This window comes from Neolamprologus brichardi, chromosome 2 (assembly GCF_056152115.1).
Source record: "Neolamprologus brichardi isolate AB-2024 chromosome 2, ASM5615211v1, whole genome shotgun sequence".
NCBI lineage: Eukaryota > Metazoa > Chordata > Actinopteri > Cichliformes > Cichlidae > Neolamprologus > Neolamprologus brichardi.
The window spans coordinates 26,015,450-26,032,135 of record NC_142105.1 but is presented as its reverse complement, the minus strand read 5'-3'; the positions used below and the strand labels follow the sequence as shown (position 1 = coordinate 26,032,135).

Genomic DNA, 16,686 nt, shown 5'->3' with positions numbered 1-16,686 from the left:
TTAGTTATTTTATTTATTTTAGTTGTAAATATTACAGTGTCAGTGAAACTGCATGATTAGCTAAACAAGATAATTACATATTTGGTTTGGAAGTATTAGTATGTCTAAACTGAAAGACAACTTCTCTCTTTTCTCTCTCTTTAGCTTCATTCTAATCACTTCCTGTCTTTGAGTTCACACATTCTTATCTGAAACTGATCACTAATGACAGCTGCTTTCAGTAGTCAGTACTGAAATACTGTGAAAGTAGTCACATTCTAACAGATCTAAATTTACATATTTTGATTTGAAGCTGATAACTAACAGGAAACATGGACAGTGTAAGTTGTGCCTTTTTGCATCTCAGTAAAATAGAGCAGTTTATCTGTGGGTTGCCAGAACGTGAAAGCTTCTATAAAAGTCTGTCATACTGTCATGCTCATAATCATCAGTAATGTAGTCCTATTTTAAATAATTAATTATTGACCGTGTTAATTCAGGTTCCCCTTTGTGGAAAAAATAATGATGATGGAGAAAAACAGCTATTATTAAGAATGCTTCAAGACAATACATTAATAATGAGTAATAGTGTTACTTTTCAGAACTTGCATTGCTATAAATAAAAAGTATTGGCAAAAACAAAAATTCAAACCACTAAATACCATAAATACCAAATCCCTGAACTTAAAATGAACATTTTTAAATGTTTTAAAAGTGTTTTTTTTTCTTCACGGATGTGTGTATCTTTGTATCAGCACCAAAATATGGACTTAAGATGGAATATACATGGGGCTGCTGTTGAATTGAATTAAACTACATGACATTGTGGTAGAAACTGAGTGATCGGCAGGATAGTGTTAGTTTGTTACAGACTAAAAATAGTCCAGTGACAGTGTGAGTAATAATTAAAAAAAATCTGCAAAGTAATGAACATGCTAGTTGTACTTCCTTTTTCACATTTCCACACACAGAGTGAGAACAGTCTTTCTGATCGTTCTTTAAGTATGTTGGTTTTGCTTCCGTTTCTAATGTGAGGAGCTTTTTAAAAGAAGCTGATCAGTAGCAGGAGCCATTTTTAACTGTTAACTGCTGGACATATGTGCATGTATTTAATAAAGAAACACACTGACCAGTGAGGAGACATGGAAGCTGTGCTGGGATTGATGCTGATTCTCCTGGGAGTGTCTCATGGTGAGCTGTTCTTTTTACATGTGGCACTCATTATTTAATACTTTTTTATCCTGTACAAAATATTTGACATCGTCCACAGAGATGTTAAAGCAGCACAAATACTTACACAAAATTACAATATCTGTACTTTGATTTATTTTATTAAATTAATGTAAGAATCTATTGGCTACATCTGCAGTACATGACCATTTGAGTAGAGCTTTAGTTCCTTTTTTTGTCTTTTTACCAGTTTTAGTAGCAGTGGTAAATTTTTAGCCCACTATGCACCTTGGCAGCCTTGTTGCAGTGTGTTTAAGTGAGTTCTGGCTTTTTAAAGGACTTTATTCTTTCCATCCTTATCAGAGACATCAAACTTATTTGTTACTTTGATGGACTGTCTGATTTTGAAGAATGTGTTTCAACTTATTGATTGGCTGTTTCTAGGAATCCATATCTTAAGTTATTTATGTCATGCCGTGACTACTGATATGCTGAAGAATGTATCGGTTGCATTACTTTTTCATTTATAAGGCCACCTTCAGAAATGGACATCTCCGTCCTGTTTGTTTCTTTCCTCTGAAATATGGGTTCCTGTTTTCTTTTTGACAAGCACCCATTTCTTTTCTTTTTTCACATGAAAATACTTTAGTTTTTGCATTCGTCTAAAATGTGGAGAATGTGTCTACCTGTATTTCTTATTTATATATATTAGTATATTAGTAAAGGTTGGACACATTCGTGTGTGATAACTTTGGGATTATAGATGCAGAATTTTGTTCTTGATCCTCTATTACCTACAAATTGCAAAACTGCTATCTACTCTGAGTTAAATATTAAGAGCTGACAGATTTATGGCAGTAGTGCTACTATAAATAATTTGATACCATTCAATTAAAACACTGGGTTATCCAAAACATAATTTGATATTAGGTATAAACATGGTAATACAAAAAATACTTTTTAACAAGTAAAAGTCCTCACATCAGTAAATTTTGGTTTGCTGACAATGTTAATCTATTTTTTATTGTCATTTATTTGGTAGAAACTAACAAATCACAAATGTTTTTCTTTTTTAATGTTTTAAAATTCGAAGGTGTGGAAACTCACTGTGATGGCAGACAGGATGGAGCTCAGTGTTATGGAGCTTTGGGAGGAACTGTGGACATCCAGCTGATGGACAACACCTCAGAAATGTCGAGATTCCAGTTGTTAAAGAATTCATTAATAATACTATATGTGAGAAATAAAAGGATTCTCTCTAATAACATAGAACACAGATCTCTTTTTTCCCCCAGTAATGGAACATTTAGGATCAATAACCTGAGCAGGACAGACAGTGGTGATTATACCCTTAAAACCTTTGATTCAGATGGATATTCATTGGGCGTGCGGACTTTACAGTTGTTTATTCAAGGTAAACATTGGGAAATTCAACCTTTAATTGATGTAAATGTAATATTGTTTTGGATATCTTTATAATATAGTATACATAATTTCAGATACGTATATTTTGTGCATCCCCTGTTTCGAATTAGCATATGAATTAGCCATAAATAATGCTAATGCTAATAACCTACATGATGCACACTACGTTCACCGAAGTATTGGGCCACATCTCTTAATCTTTCAAATCAGCTGGTTTCAGTTCCATTGACACAGATGTATGAAACCAAGCACCTAGCCATGCAGTCTGCCTCTACAGACATTTGTGAGTAAATGAATCAATTCTAAAGAGCTCACTGAATATGTGCATGTTACTGTAACAGGATACTACCTTTGCAGCAAGTTATTTTGAGATATGTCTTCCTTCTTAGATATTCCACGATGTACTGTAAGTCAAATAACTGCAGTGGAAAATTTTAGCTACTATGGAAAATCAGCCACCAAGTTACAGGCCATGTAAAGTTACACAGAAGGAAGCACAGTGTATGAAAGTGCATCTTATTATAGTATCTAAACTCATCTGTGTGTGTTTCTCTCAGCTCCTGTGTCCTCTGTCCTGCTGGTCTCTCGGTGTCTGTCCCAGGGAGAGATGAGGGTGTCCTGCTCCTCTGAGGGAGGGGACAGTCTTCAGTACAGCTGGACTCTGGATGGACGCACACTGACAGATGCTGAGTTCCTTTCTGTAAATAATGAGGATGACATCATTATTCTGAAACAGCACATCTCAGGACATCTGGTCTGCTCAGTCAAGAACAATGTCAATAGTGTCTCCAAAGAACAGAAGATATCTACCTGTGGTGAGTGAGAACATTTTGATAAAACAATATCATGACTTTGTTTATTATGGTCACTTTGTACATTTATTCATGAATTATATGTTTTTATGGATAGGCTTTATTTTCATCAACTGCACCTCAATCAATGGGACACAGGTGTCAGGGTGGGTGTATGAAGCCAATAGAACCTTGTGTATTAAACCAACAAGTGAACCTAGCTTTTTAACCTTACAAAATATCTGACTCGGTCCTCAGGGAAATTAAAGCACCACAAATACAAGAAAGTAAGATTTGTGTACTTTGATTTTTTATTTAATATATTAATGTAAGAATCTATTGGCTACATCTTCAGTACGTGACCATTTGAGCAGAGTTTTCATTCTGTTTTTGTCTTTTTACCAGTGTTAGTGGGAGTGGTAAATTCTTAGCTCACTATGAACCTTGGCAGCCTTGTTGTGGTGTGTTTAAGTGAGTTTGGACTCACTTAAACAGAAACTAATGAATCATATATGTTTTTCTTTTTAATGTTTCAAAATTGTGCAGGTGTGGGAACTTACTGTAATGGCAGACAGGATGGAGCTCAGTGTTATGGAGCTTTGGGAGGAACTGTGGACATCCAGCTGATGGACAGCACCTCTGAAATATCTAGATACCGATTATTAAAGAATTCATTAGTAATACTATTTGTCAGAAATAATAAGGTTATTTCTAATACCATAGTACATAGATATAGCTTTTTTCCCAGAAATGGAAAATTTAGGATCAATAACCTGAGCAGGAACGACAGTGGTGATTATACCCTTCAAACCTTTGATTCTGATGGAAGACCATCAGGTGTGCGGACTTTACAGCTGTTCATTCAAGGTAAACGTTGGGAAATACAGTCTTTAATTGATGTAAATGCAATTGGGTCACATCTCTTAATCTTGGAATTCAGCTGGTTTCAGTTCCATTGACACAGATGTATGAAACCAAACAGCTAGCCATGCACTCTGCCTCTACAGACATTTGTGAATTAATGAATAATTCTAATGAGCTCACTGAGGTTGTGTATGTTACTGTAACAGGATACTACCTTTGCAGCAAGTTATTTTGAGATATTTGTTCTCTCCAAGATATTCCATAACCAACTGTAAGTGAAATTTTTGCAAAGTGGAAGATTTCAGTAGCTACAGAAACTCAGCGCCAAGTGGCAGACCATGTGAGAGATTAGGGGCATCAAGTGCGGAGGCACATAGTGCATGAAAGTGCATCTTATTATGGTATCAAAAGTCATCTTTGTGTTTTTCTCTCAGCTCCTGTGACCTCTGTCTTGATGGTTTCTGAGTGTCTATTTCTGGGACAGAGGAGGGTGTCCTGCTCCTCTGAGGGAGGGGACAGTCCTCAGTACAGCTGGACTCTGGATGGACGCACACTGACAGATGCTGAGATCCTTTCTGTAAATAATGAGAGTAACATCATCACTCTGAAACAGCACGTCTCAGGAAATCTGGTCTGCTCAGTCAGGAACAATGTCAGTGATGTCTCCAAAGAACAGAGCTTAAGTACTTGTGGTGAGTGAGAACACGATGAAAAAAATAATCATTATATTATCTGTAATATATTGTCTGTGCACTTGCAGCCATAAACAGTCTGTCTTAAACCAACAACAGACAGTGGTTTTGATGGCAATTCCTCTTTTTAGAGAACCGGCTCTTTTGGCTCGGCTCACTAAAAAGAGCTGACTCTTCAGCTCCCAAGCAGCTCTTTGGTTTGTTTTGTTGCTTTAATTAATTTAATATCAACAACAATATAAAATTATACACAAAATAAATTACTAATGGAAAAACATGTTTATTATTTATATATGTTTATTATTTACATATGCTTTTATTTATTCACGCCACATAAATTATAAATGATAAATGTTAAATATCAAATAAATTATAAAATACAAAAAAACAACTATTTACAATTAAACTTTTAACCCTTTAAATTTTCTGCTTTTTTCCTTTTAAACAAATTTAAAGTGAAACATCACAAAACACTGCAAACCACAACACAATAAAATATAGATTCAAATATGCAAAACAAAAAGAAAAAAAAAGCATCTTCTCATTGCACTGATTGGTGGACAGTTCTCAGGTGCCTGTGCAGGTTGTTTGTGGAGCCGGCTCTACATGCTATTCTTTTCTTGCAGACTCTACACTCTACCTTTGTATTGTCAATAAAATTGAAATGGTTCCAGATTTTGCATCTTTTCTTGGTGTCACTCATTTTTTTCACTATAACTTTCTAATGTGTCGATGTTGTCACTTGTTGTTGCCCCTGGCTCTCTTTCTCTTTCTCCCTCCTGCTCGGTTCATGTGCTACTGCTGCTGCAAGTGTAAGTATCGCCCTTTCTCCCTCTGCTCAGCGTCATTCACTTCAAAGAGTCAGCCCTACGAGCCGTTCCGTTCATGACCACCTAACACTAGACTGTGTGCCTGCAAGTCTTAAAGATCACAATCAACAAAAAATAGTGGCATCCACCAATGATACCCCTCATCCTCCTAGTAGACACATCTATGTTATCTATTTCACCATTCTTGACGCCTTTGACAACTGGAAAAGGATTTAACTAATGTGAACCATAGTAGTGGCTGAATAGTGTAGTGGTTTGCACATTTGCCTAATGACCAAAAGCTCTTTGGAGGAAACAAAAATCCCCTTGGGTTGCTTCAGAAATGGTATCTGGAATGATATATGTAAAAAAGAAAATCTTACAAATCAAATACATGCCACTACCTGGTGTGATGAGTCGTTGTAAATAAAGAGTCAGCACAAAAGTAGATATGAACCACAGTATATAACTGATAACTCTTCTGTCACATCATTAACTTTGCTTGTGATTTTTGTGTCTCTGAACAGATATTTCCTTGCCTATATGTGGTTTGAGAGCAGTCGTGGTAATTGTCTTATTAATTGGGATTTCCATCTACTTTACTTGGAAGAAAAAGAAAAATGAAAAAGTTGAAGCCTCTGCTGTCCCGCAAACAGAATTCCCAGAAAACTCTGTTTTGATGGTCGAAATGAGAAATTCTGCAACTTAGGCCAACACTAAGTTGCAAATTTCATCTGGTGAAGCTATGAGTATTTTTGGATTTGGATTCTGTGGAAACTAATAGAAAAAAAGATGTAAGATAAGTAGTCCATAGTCATTTGCCACTTTTTTTTTCTAGGTAAAGCTGAAATTAGAAAACGCTATAAACAAAAAGAATCAGCCCACTTGTTACTGCTGTTTATACTAAATTTTATTTCAGGAATCTTAAACCTTTTTTTTTAATGATGCTTTCTGCCTTTTATTTGGGAATTTGTTGAAAAAATGTATTCAGCATTTTGGAGAGTTAAATATGTTTTTGCCAGTGTATTGACAAATAAATAAAGATGTAAATACTCTTCTCTTACTGAAGTGAAAATCCTATATCGAAATATGATGTTATAAAATAAGTTTACATTGTACTAAAGATTGCATTTAATTTAGTAAATATTCATATTGTATACTTTGCTTTTACTTCTGCTTCTACACTGTAAAAATAATTTTGTATAACATATTAACATTTATAGTGAACATTAGGTGATTTACAGACATAGTTGATAGAACAAATATTTTAGTTGACTAAATAATCATGCATTAAACAGTAAATGATTTTTGTACTCAGTCTGTTTCATGCTTATTGTCACTGCCAAAAAATTATTAAACTACATCAATCCATTCTCTGCCATTATCCTTTTTAGCCTATCCCAGCTGTCTTAGGGCGAGAGGCACGGTGCAGGGGCAGGTCGCCAGTTGTTCACGGGGCTAACACATAGGCACAGACAACCATTCTCACCTATGGGCAATTTGGAGTTTCCAATTAACCTATCCTCACTAACTCCATGTCATTGGACTGTGGGAGGAAGTTGGAGTACCCGGAGAGAAACACTGGGAGAACATGCAGACTAGCACAACAAGACCCCAGCCTGATGGTGGGAATTGAACTCTCTCTGGAATTGAACGCACTTCACTAGTTAGATGACAAAGCATTTGGCTACCTTAAGAGAATCATAGTTACTCTCGCCATTTACCCGTGCTTCATTGAATTTCTTCACTTTGACAGAGCACTGGTCAGAATTCACATTGTGCCAACATCCACCATGGGCCTTCCCCTGGTTTGCACCAGACCACTTTGCCCGGTGCCGATCAGGGGCCCAAGTCCAAGTCCTTATTAAAATAACTAAACTTAAAGTTTTTTTATTTAGCTGTTTTAATGTGTAATAAAAAAAACTGTTATAGCTTTACATTTAGTGAGCTATCTTAGCTATTTTAACATATGGCAGAGAGTAATGATGGGTAGATTACTTCTAGTGGAGTGTATCGCTCAATACCGACATCTGCAGGACAAAAGAAGTATTGCCGGCAAAGTGGATAAAGGTTGTGCCAAGGAACTGAACTAGGTATATTTATTCTGACATCTGTTTTCCTGTTTACAAAACCAGCTGATGATAAAGTGTTAATCTAAATGAAAGAGAAGTCTATATATTCCAAATAATTTCAATATAATAAAAAATAATATAATTGACTAATACAGTGTGTAATGTTTAGAACAGAAAAATACTTTATACTTTATTGTTATTCAAGGAAGTATGAGAGAAAAATGTGAAATAAAGGGGAAGTTTGGTTTAGGAAATATAAGTGCTTTTGACTGTGTGCTTGTGTACTTATGTGTGTAAGGGGAAAAGGCAGATTTTTATTAAGAAATCAGAAGCTTTTGTTTGAGATCAGTTCTCCTGCTTTGGAAAAACACTCTTCCACATGGTACTGATGAGGCAGGAATACATAAGCATAGGAGCGGAAAACATGTACCTTATTTAACATTATGAGATTACAATGATTCCAGACTGGAGAAAGTGTACTTTTTTTTCTCTCTGGTTCGATTGTAACTTTTTTTTTTGCTGGGCCCCCCTTTATTTTACAACATTGCCAAAATGTCATTATTAGAAGTGTTTGTGAACTGAAAATCCATAATGTGGGATACTGTTTGTCCGTGATTTGGACAGCCCAGCACGTGCTCCCAATGCAGGGGAAACAAATTCTGTCAGTATACCTACATTGGCACCGTCGTTGTGCAGGTGAAGCCCAATACAAGATGTGCATCATCATATTTTCTAGCCTTTGGCTTGGAAGGGAGTTGGTTTGGAAGCATATTTTGCAATGCTTCAACCTCTGCTTTGCTTTTATGTGAGAGCCCCCATTAAAAACCTGTCCATTATGCTAGCAGTATTCTTTTTTTTCTTCTTTTTTTTCTCTCTGGACAGAGATCTTGAATATTGATCTGCTGGAGCCACTCACCTAGCTTGGGAATCACTACACTTAGTGCTTCGATTACCACTGGGACCACTGTTACCTTAACCCCCTACATCTTCTCAAACTCCTCTCTAAGCCCTTGGTATTTCTCAAACTTCTCATTCTCCTTCTTTCGGATGTTACTGTCATCGCTACATCTATCACTACGGCTGTCTTCTTCTGTTTCTACATCCACTATTTCCGGTTGGTTAGCCAACACCATTTTGTCTGTCTGCAGGACAAATCCAGGTGTGGGGCATTGAGTCATAAACCCTCTTGTAATCAATCCAGTGCACAGGTTGGTTAGCATAGTCTTGCAATCTTGGCTGTCTGCTCGGTCTACCAGGAGCTAATGTTTTGTGCCTCTGGTATTCTTGCCATGTGCCTGTTCATCTTAAATGGACTGGTCCCATCCAACTACCGGCAAGGCAGCCGGTAGTTAGATGGGACCAGTCCCTTCTGGGGGTCCTTGAGGATCAGGGCTGTCCGGCCTTTCTGAGTGTCTCCCATCGACTAGCTAGTTCATATGTGCTGCCAGACGCACAGTTTGGATTCGGGAGACAGACACTATCTCTACTTTCAAGATTAGGCTTAAAACTTTCCTTTTTGCTAAAGCATATAGTTAGGGCTGGACCAGGTGACCCTGAATCCTCCCTTAGTTATGCTGCAATAGACGTAGGCTGCCGGGGATTCCCATGATGCATTGAGTTTTTCCTTTCCAGTCACCTTTCTCACTCACTATGTGTTAATAGACCTCTCTGCATTGAATCACATCTGTTATTAACCTCTGTCTCTCTTCCACAGCATGTCTTTATCCTGTCTTCCTTCTCTTACCCCAACCGGTCGCAGCAGATCGCCGCCCCTCCCTGAGCCTGGTTCTGCCGGAGGTTTCTTCCTGTTAAAAGAGTCTTTCCTTCCCACTGTCTCCAAAGTGCTTGCTCATAGGGGGTCATATGATTGTTGGGTTTTTCTCTGTATCTATGAAGCGCCTTGAGGCGACTTTTGTTGTGATTTGGTGCTATATAAATAAAATTGAATTGAAGTAACTATTGCACACTTTCTGTAAATCCTATAAACGTCATTTCACTTCTCAAATATCACTGTGTTTGTCTGCTATTTCATAAATTGCTAATCCAAACAATGTTTTATGAAGGAAAATCATGAAAGTTATCAAGGGTGCCCAAACATTTGCATAACACTGTATATAAATGCAAGAGCTAAGTGCTGAGGATCTATTGTTGCCTTCACTGATATACATAGCTTGATATACATAGCCCCTGTAAACAGTTCCCTGCACTAGTATTTGTCATTTACATTTAAAAATTACATCTTTGTAAATAAACGTTATTCACGCCATTTTTTTGAGCCTCTTTGTTTGCATCTGTATATAAGGTCCATTCTGCCCCTTGGCCTCAGCGGCATTGACATTATTCTTTACCAAGAGATGGTGCTATTTTGCAGCATGCTATTACTGGATTAACTGTGTTTTAGTGGCTTATTGGACTTTAATGCTTTAAGATTTGTACTATTAAAACTTGAGATTTGCCAAGCTTTAAAGATGACCTGTAATTATTTGTATAAGTATAAAATATATCAATTCATTGCATAGTGTTTAAAAAGTTAGTGGTCATCCGGAGTGACTTTTTTTGAAAGAGAGAGAAAATTTATTATTAATAAAAACTAAATTATTATAACTAAAAACTAAATTCTGTAATACAGGTGAACTGATTTCTTAGGAATTTAAGAAATTATTCTCAAAACCTCTTTTAGTATCAATGAGATGTTTCCCTCTCTTCTTGAAAGCTAAAAAGGAAGAAACACTGATGCCACCTCCTTCCATCCCCTCATCAATAAAACCTAACACAAAGAGTTTTGCGCATTGCTCTCTGAGGCGGTTCACCAACAGGACACAGCAGTCTGTTCAGAGCAGCATACATTGAACTGAAGCTTGAAAGCCACTGTCTGGATCAACAGAAGCTGAACCTTGAGCAGACATGGAAGCTGTTGTATTGTTGCTGTTCTTTCGAGTGTCTCATGGTGAGCCACGTAACATTTCAAAATTAATACTTAATTCTACATTTCAAAATAGAATAACATGTTTTACAGCTATGGGATCCAGTAAAGTCAGTGAAAAGGTTTGACTTTTTTCTTATGGATGAAGAATCTCAAACACAGAAAAAATCAACAATAGATCTGTTGAATATAATTACAATTACAGAATGCTTTAACTGTTTTTAAATTACACAGTTTGGTTCCTTGTAATAATAATATCAAATTCTGATATCAATTTCATGTGGATATGCACTAAAAGTACATACAGTTATGGAAGAAGAACTGTTTAAATAATATATAACTAATTTTAATCACCTGAATTAGCTCCATCACAGTTTTATTAATAATCAAATATGATGGAAGATGTACCATTTTTAGAATTTTTTTATTTATTTAATCTATTTAGATTTTGGAAAAGCCCTCAGTTATCTACAATATAAATGTGTTTTAAATGCAGTTTTCAGACACTATCAGTGTAATATCAGTGCAAACACTGTTTATTAGAATATATCATATTTTTTATTTTGGGTATCTACTACAACTATGGTATATGTGAACAGATTTCACATTAACAACAACTTGTCATAATTATGGGGGAAAGTTAACTGAAACATCAAAGTGTCGGAACTGTTCATTTTTGTCGCAGCAGGCACCTTTACATTTTGCAGAAAGACCACAACCATTTAAAATGGCTCTATTTTATGGTGGAGTGCTAAGAGCCACATTAAGAAAAAAATATTACTGATTATTTCAAGAATAATGTCCAAATTGTGAGATTAAAGAGGAAAATCTACTTCAAGTCCAAATGAGGAGAGTACACTTGTTTTAAGACAATCCGCTAGACTAGCTATACTCACTGAGTTAGTGAAATCATACCTTGGAATCGAGGAAGGAAATGATTCCCCTTTTATTTCATAAACAGTGGTTTGTGGTGATCAGTATAAGGACTTTGAAAAGATGGTGCAGAAAGTTGTATCTGATGGAAAAACAATCCAACTTGCTGGAGTTGGCTGGAAAGGAAATGGCTGGTAATGGACAGATGCAAGGCTATCGATGGTTGCACCCTTGTCCAATAAAGAGGATGTATGCTATGTGATGTAATACGGTGATTAGTTTGTTTCACTAACTCATCTACACCAGGCATTTTGTAGAGAGTCTTGCAACCGCGTAGCCAAAACTATAATTGATCACCAATATATATTTTTTCTTAATGTGGCTATAATACTCTGTTGTACTATCTGAAGTATCACAGTAGATGATTCAGTAGTAATGATAAGCCAGCATGTACAAGCTGCAGCTAAATTAAAATCATTCTACTGTTTGGACTTCCAGACAAAAATGTCAAAACGTGACACTAATTCTAAAATAGTGCTGCTAGCTGAGCCTTAACACAATGTGCTTCACTCACAGACCTGTGTAATGTTAATCTGCATGCCAAAAAAATGCTTGTTCACATAGTGTGAACTGAGACAAATATTTATTAATGTTTCAAAATTTTCAGGTATGGGAACATCCTGTGATGGCAGACAGGATGGAGCTCAGTGTTATGGAGCTTTGGGAGGAACTGTGGACCTTCAACTGATGGACAGCACTGCAGAAATACCTAGATATGATCTGTCAAAGAATTCATCAAAAATACTAACTGTCAGAAATAATACGTTTTATTCAAATAGCATAGAACATAGATATCTCTTTTTTCCCAGTAATGGAACATTTAGGATCAATGACATCAGCAGGAATGACAGTGGTAATTATACCCTTCAAACCTTTAATTCAGATGGAAGATCATCAGGTGAGCGGACTCTACAGTTGTTTCTTCAAGGTAAGTTTTCCTTGTTGGAAAACAAAGCACGAATTAAAATTTTTATTTACTATGTATATAATATATCCCAATAAATTTCAGATCCATGCATTTTGGACTTTCCCTGTTCTTAATTTGAGAATGTAATATATACTCTTGTTGTAGTGAAACTATATACAATTTAATTTAATACAATTTGACCAAACAAAGCAAATAGGCAGAAACATAAAATTATTACATCAAAATAAAAATTGTAGAGCATGATTAAAGGTCCTACAAGATACACACAAAGAAATGCTTGCAGATGTTTTTATGCAAACAAAAAATGAATGCACACAGCATAATTGGTTTGAGTTTGAAACAAAAATTGGAATTCAGGTCAAACACATGGTTTAAATGAGTACTGTAAGGCTATTGTTGAATATAATAAAGACATTTATAAATATCTTTATGTGTGGAAAATAACCTATTTTTTTTATATATTTTTTAACATTGGATTAAAAATGATATTATTCAATTAATGAAAAAGCAGAATCTTGAATTACAAATACTAAATTATGCACTGATATTCTCATTTGTGGTTAGGGAACAGTGAATTTCAAAGACAGACAATTTTATGTAGTTGATACACTCTGAGAACAGATATGTATAATACAACTCACAACTTGTTACATTTGAACATGTGCTTATTGGCCCAGAGATTCACTGTTCACACACATTTTGTGTGAATTTTTGAACCAAAAAAATTTCAGAAAAAAGCACATGAATAAAATGTATAAAGTGTTGGAGGAGATAGGTCTGTCAGCAAGATAATGCCCCAAAACATACAACCAAGGCAGCAAAGTAGTGGCTAAAGTAGAATGTTAAGGTCATGAAGTGCCTATCTAGTATCCAGACCTCACTACTGTAAAATATCTGTGGAATGACAGGAAGCTTTCAGTTTCCAAGTAGCAGCCAACAAACCTAAAATATTTAGAGAGTTTCTGTTAAGTGGAGTTGACCAAAACCCCCTTGTGAGATGTGTGCAAACCTGGTGACCAACTGTAAGAAATGAATTACTGTTGTGCTTGCTGAGAAGGGTTTCTCCACCAAGTACTAAGTCATGCTTTGCTTGAAGATCAAATACTTATGAATGACATTCAATCATTTTAAATCAAATTCTAACTTTTATGTAATGTGTTTTTTTCTGGATTATTGGTTCTCTCTTCATTATAATAAAACTACCATAAGAATTAGAGACTAATCATGTCCTGCAGGTCTTTGAGTGTCCGTAAGTGAGCAAACTTGCAAATTTAGCAGGTGATCAGAAAATTATTATCAAGATCCTATAATAGTAACATAAGTCATTTGCGTGTGTGTTTCTCTCAGCTCCTGTGTCCTCTGTCCTGCTGGTTTCTGAGTGTCTGTCCCAGGGAGAGAGGAGGGTGTCCTGCTCCTCTGAGGGAGGGGACAGTCCTCAGTACAGCTGGACTCTGGATGGACGCACACTGACAGATGCTGAGCTCCTTTCTGTAAATAATGAGGATGACATCATCACTCTGAAACAGCACGTCTCAGGAGATCTGGTCTGCTCAGTCAGGAACAACGTCAGTAATGTCTCCAAAGAAGAGAAGATATCTACCTGTGGTGAGTGAGATTATTATAAACAAAAGGTAATATTCGGTTTGTATTGATTATGACCACTTTGTACAAATGTCATAACTCATCTAATTGTTTGCTGCATTTTTTCCCCATTGTTTGCACCTGGGACATTAATGTGAATGGCTCTTTTTTTCCACTGTATTTCCAAATACATTTGTAAAACCAGCAAACAAAACAAACAAAAACAAAAAACGTGTTTACTGAGTTTTTTTGTTTTGTTTTCGTATGTCTTTCATTTTAGGAGTAGCAGCTTTGCCCCTGATCGGTGCTGTTCTCTCAGCACTGGTATTTTTCTTATTTGTGGGTGTAGCTGTCATCTGTGCTCAGAGAAAAAAACAGAACAAACTCTCTGCAAAACAAAAAGGTACAAAACTTCCTTTAACTTACTTCAGTCTGACAAAAAATATTTTCCTTTATTTAATATTACCAAGAAAGTTGTGATTCTTTTTGATCTTTTTGATACCCATTTCTTTAACTGGGTTTAAATGGTTGGCAATGGCCAGATGCAAGGATAGCGATGGTTCCACCCTTGTGCAATAAAGCGCATGTTTGTTGTTGTCTAAACCAGGTATTTTGTTGAGGGTATAGCAGCCGTGGCAATTGTTTTGAAACAAGAAATGTAATTTGCACATTTTGACTTCATTCTCAAAGTGATCAGTAATATATATGTGTGTCTAATTTATTTAACTCTTGTTAAGTTGTTGTTAAGTTTCATGAAACGTCAAACTATTGTTTTGATGACTCACTGACTTTATTTGCTCAATTTATTTTCTCTGCAGAGGCAGAAAAAGATGATGACCAGGAAGTCACGTATGCTGATGTCAGGGTTATGCTGCAGCAGCAGGGGAAGCAAGTAGAGCAAAGGTTGGCGGCAAAGCCAGAGGTGGAGTACGGCCAAGTCAAGTTTTCAAAGCGACTTCGACACACTGAACCAACAGGAGTTGATTGTATCTATTCCACGACCACAAAAGGTCCGTGTCAATATAGCTAAAGGTGATTTCCTATCAGAGAAATACAAACTATTAAATCTGATGAATATTTTGAGAAAATGCATCAAGTCTTAAGTTTCCTCTATGTTTAAATACTACCAGTGTCAGTGTTTTCTGCATTTTTATTCTGTTGAAGCTCTGAACAAATGTTATATGGTTGCAATGGAGCAGTTTCTCTTTTCAATTTAACTTTGTTCATCATTTGTTTCACTTCCATGTTTTATTATCATTATTAATGTATACATCTTTATAATTATTAAACATTAAATACTTTTAGTTGACTTGTTGGGTCATTACTTAAAATAAATGTTACTGGGTGTGGAACATTAAGTATCAATAAACTAAGCAGGTCAGACAGTGATGACTATTTGTTTCAAGCCTATCAGGCCCAAGCCTTTATATTTATAGCAAAGCAGACAGTAGATGTGAAATAAAAATTCCAATAGTTTATTTATTCTTGAAGTAAATCAAATGATGAGACAAAGGAAAACAGATTTAAAAAAACAAACAAAAGAAAACCAACAAAAACAAAACAAACAAAGAAATTAGTAATATCATTGATGGTATGAAATATTAATTCATTAATGTCACAAATTTTTAAAAGGCCAAAATCCAAAACCTCCAATGCCAAAACCAGCAGCTCAACTTAACTTTAACAAAAAGGAAGTAGGGAGAGGCCACTTTTTAGAGTTGGGGAAGAAAAAGTACGCAAAATAAAGTCAGGTATTTTACTGCCTTGTATTATTCAGACAGTTTCACTGCATGCCTCTTAGAGGTGTTAAGTTCCATCTCTGTTCTGTGATGCAGGAGTTGTTTTGTCTAACAGATGAGTTTTTGTCTGTTCCAGCTGTTATTTGTGTATTACTGCTTCTATCAGTGCAGAATCTGCAGTTTTTAATTTTACTACATTCAAAATGACTGTCTGACATTACTGAAACTTTCCACTCACTGATTATTATTAGCAGCACTAAATGTGTGCTACAAGCTGTGAAAATGATGCATTATAGCTGGTGTGGTTCTGTCACAGGAAATTTGCGCTCGTTTCATGGGTGTCTAACCAGCTGGGGTGCAGTATGGTGAGGTTTAGCAAAGTACAACAAAGAAGACATGAACTTAATTCACTGAGCACTTTTTTACTTAACAGGATGGTTCAAAAAAAGAATAAAAAGAATTAAAAAAACATTAACAAAATAGACTTTATAAAGAGATCTTTTTAAGTGAAACTTTCTTTTGATAAATTAATCAAAATGTATTTCACTCAGTGTTTTCCCTTTCAGTCAGGAAACTTTTCCCTCTATTTCATTTTCTAAGTAACAATAAATTCAGTGAGGAAACCAAATCCAGTGGTATACAAATGTTTGGGCACCCCTGATAATTTTCAGGATTTTTCTTCATAAATCATTGTTTTTTTGGATCATTTAAATATATCATATAGCATACAAGCATAATGATATTTGGGAAGTCAAACGTTTATAGGATTTAAAGAAAGTG

The 16,686-nt window shown here is 35.7% G+C and overlaps 1 protein-coding gene across 4 annotated transcripts in view; it reads left to right on the top strand.

Moving 5' to 3' along the window:
• The first annotated feature begins 1,053 nt into the window (after positions 1 to 1,053).
• The window catches only part of LOC118454476 (pregnancy-specific beta-1-glycoprotein 4-like), a 53,227-nt gene continuing 37,594 nt past the window's right edge, over positions 1,054 to 16,686 (top strand). The window contains exons 1-8 of one of the 4 annotated variants that reach the window (XM_087849491.1): positions 1,054 to 1,170; positions 2,243 to 2,563; positions 3,912 to 4,232; positions 4,664 to 4,921; positions 12,266 to 12,586; positions 13,934 to 14,191; positions 14,448 to 14,570; positions 14,986 to 15,203. In XM_087849491.1, the coding sequence (XP_087705617.1) occupies positions 1,122 to 1,170; positions 2,243 to 2,563; positions 3,912 to 4,232; positions 4,664 to 4,921; positions 12,266 to 12,586; positions 13,934 to 14,191; positions 14,448 to 14,570; positions 14,986 to 15,197 (1,863 nt within the window). In that variant the 5' untranslated portion in view covers positions 1,054 to 1,121 and the 3' untranslated portion in view covers positions 15,198 to 15,203. Of the gene's footprint in view, positions 1,171 to 2,242; positions 2,564 to 3,131; positions 3,390 to 3,911; positions 4,233 to 4,663; positions 4,922 to 6,257; positions 6,503 to 10,706; positions 10,750 to 12,265; positions 12,587 to 13,933; positions 14,295 to 14,447; positions 14,571 to 14,985; positions 15,204 to 16,686 lie in introns of those variants that run through there. The other 3 variants (XM_087849454.1, XM_087849468.1, XM_087849473.1) reach the window with 3 other exon arrangements.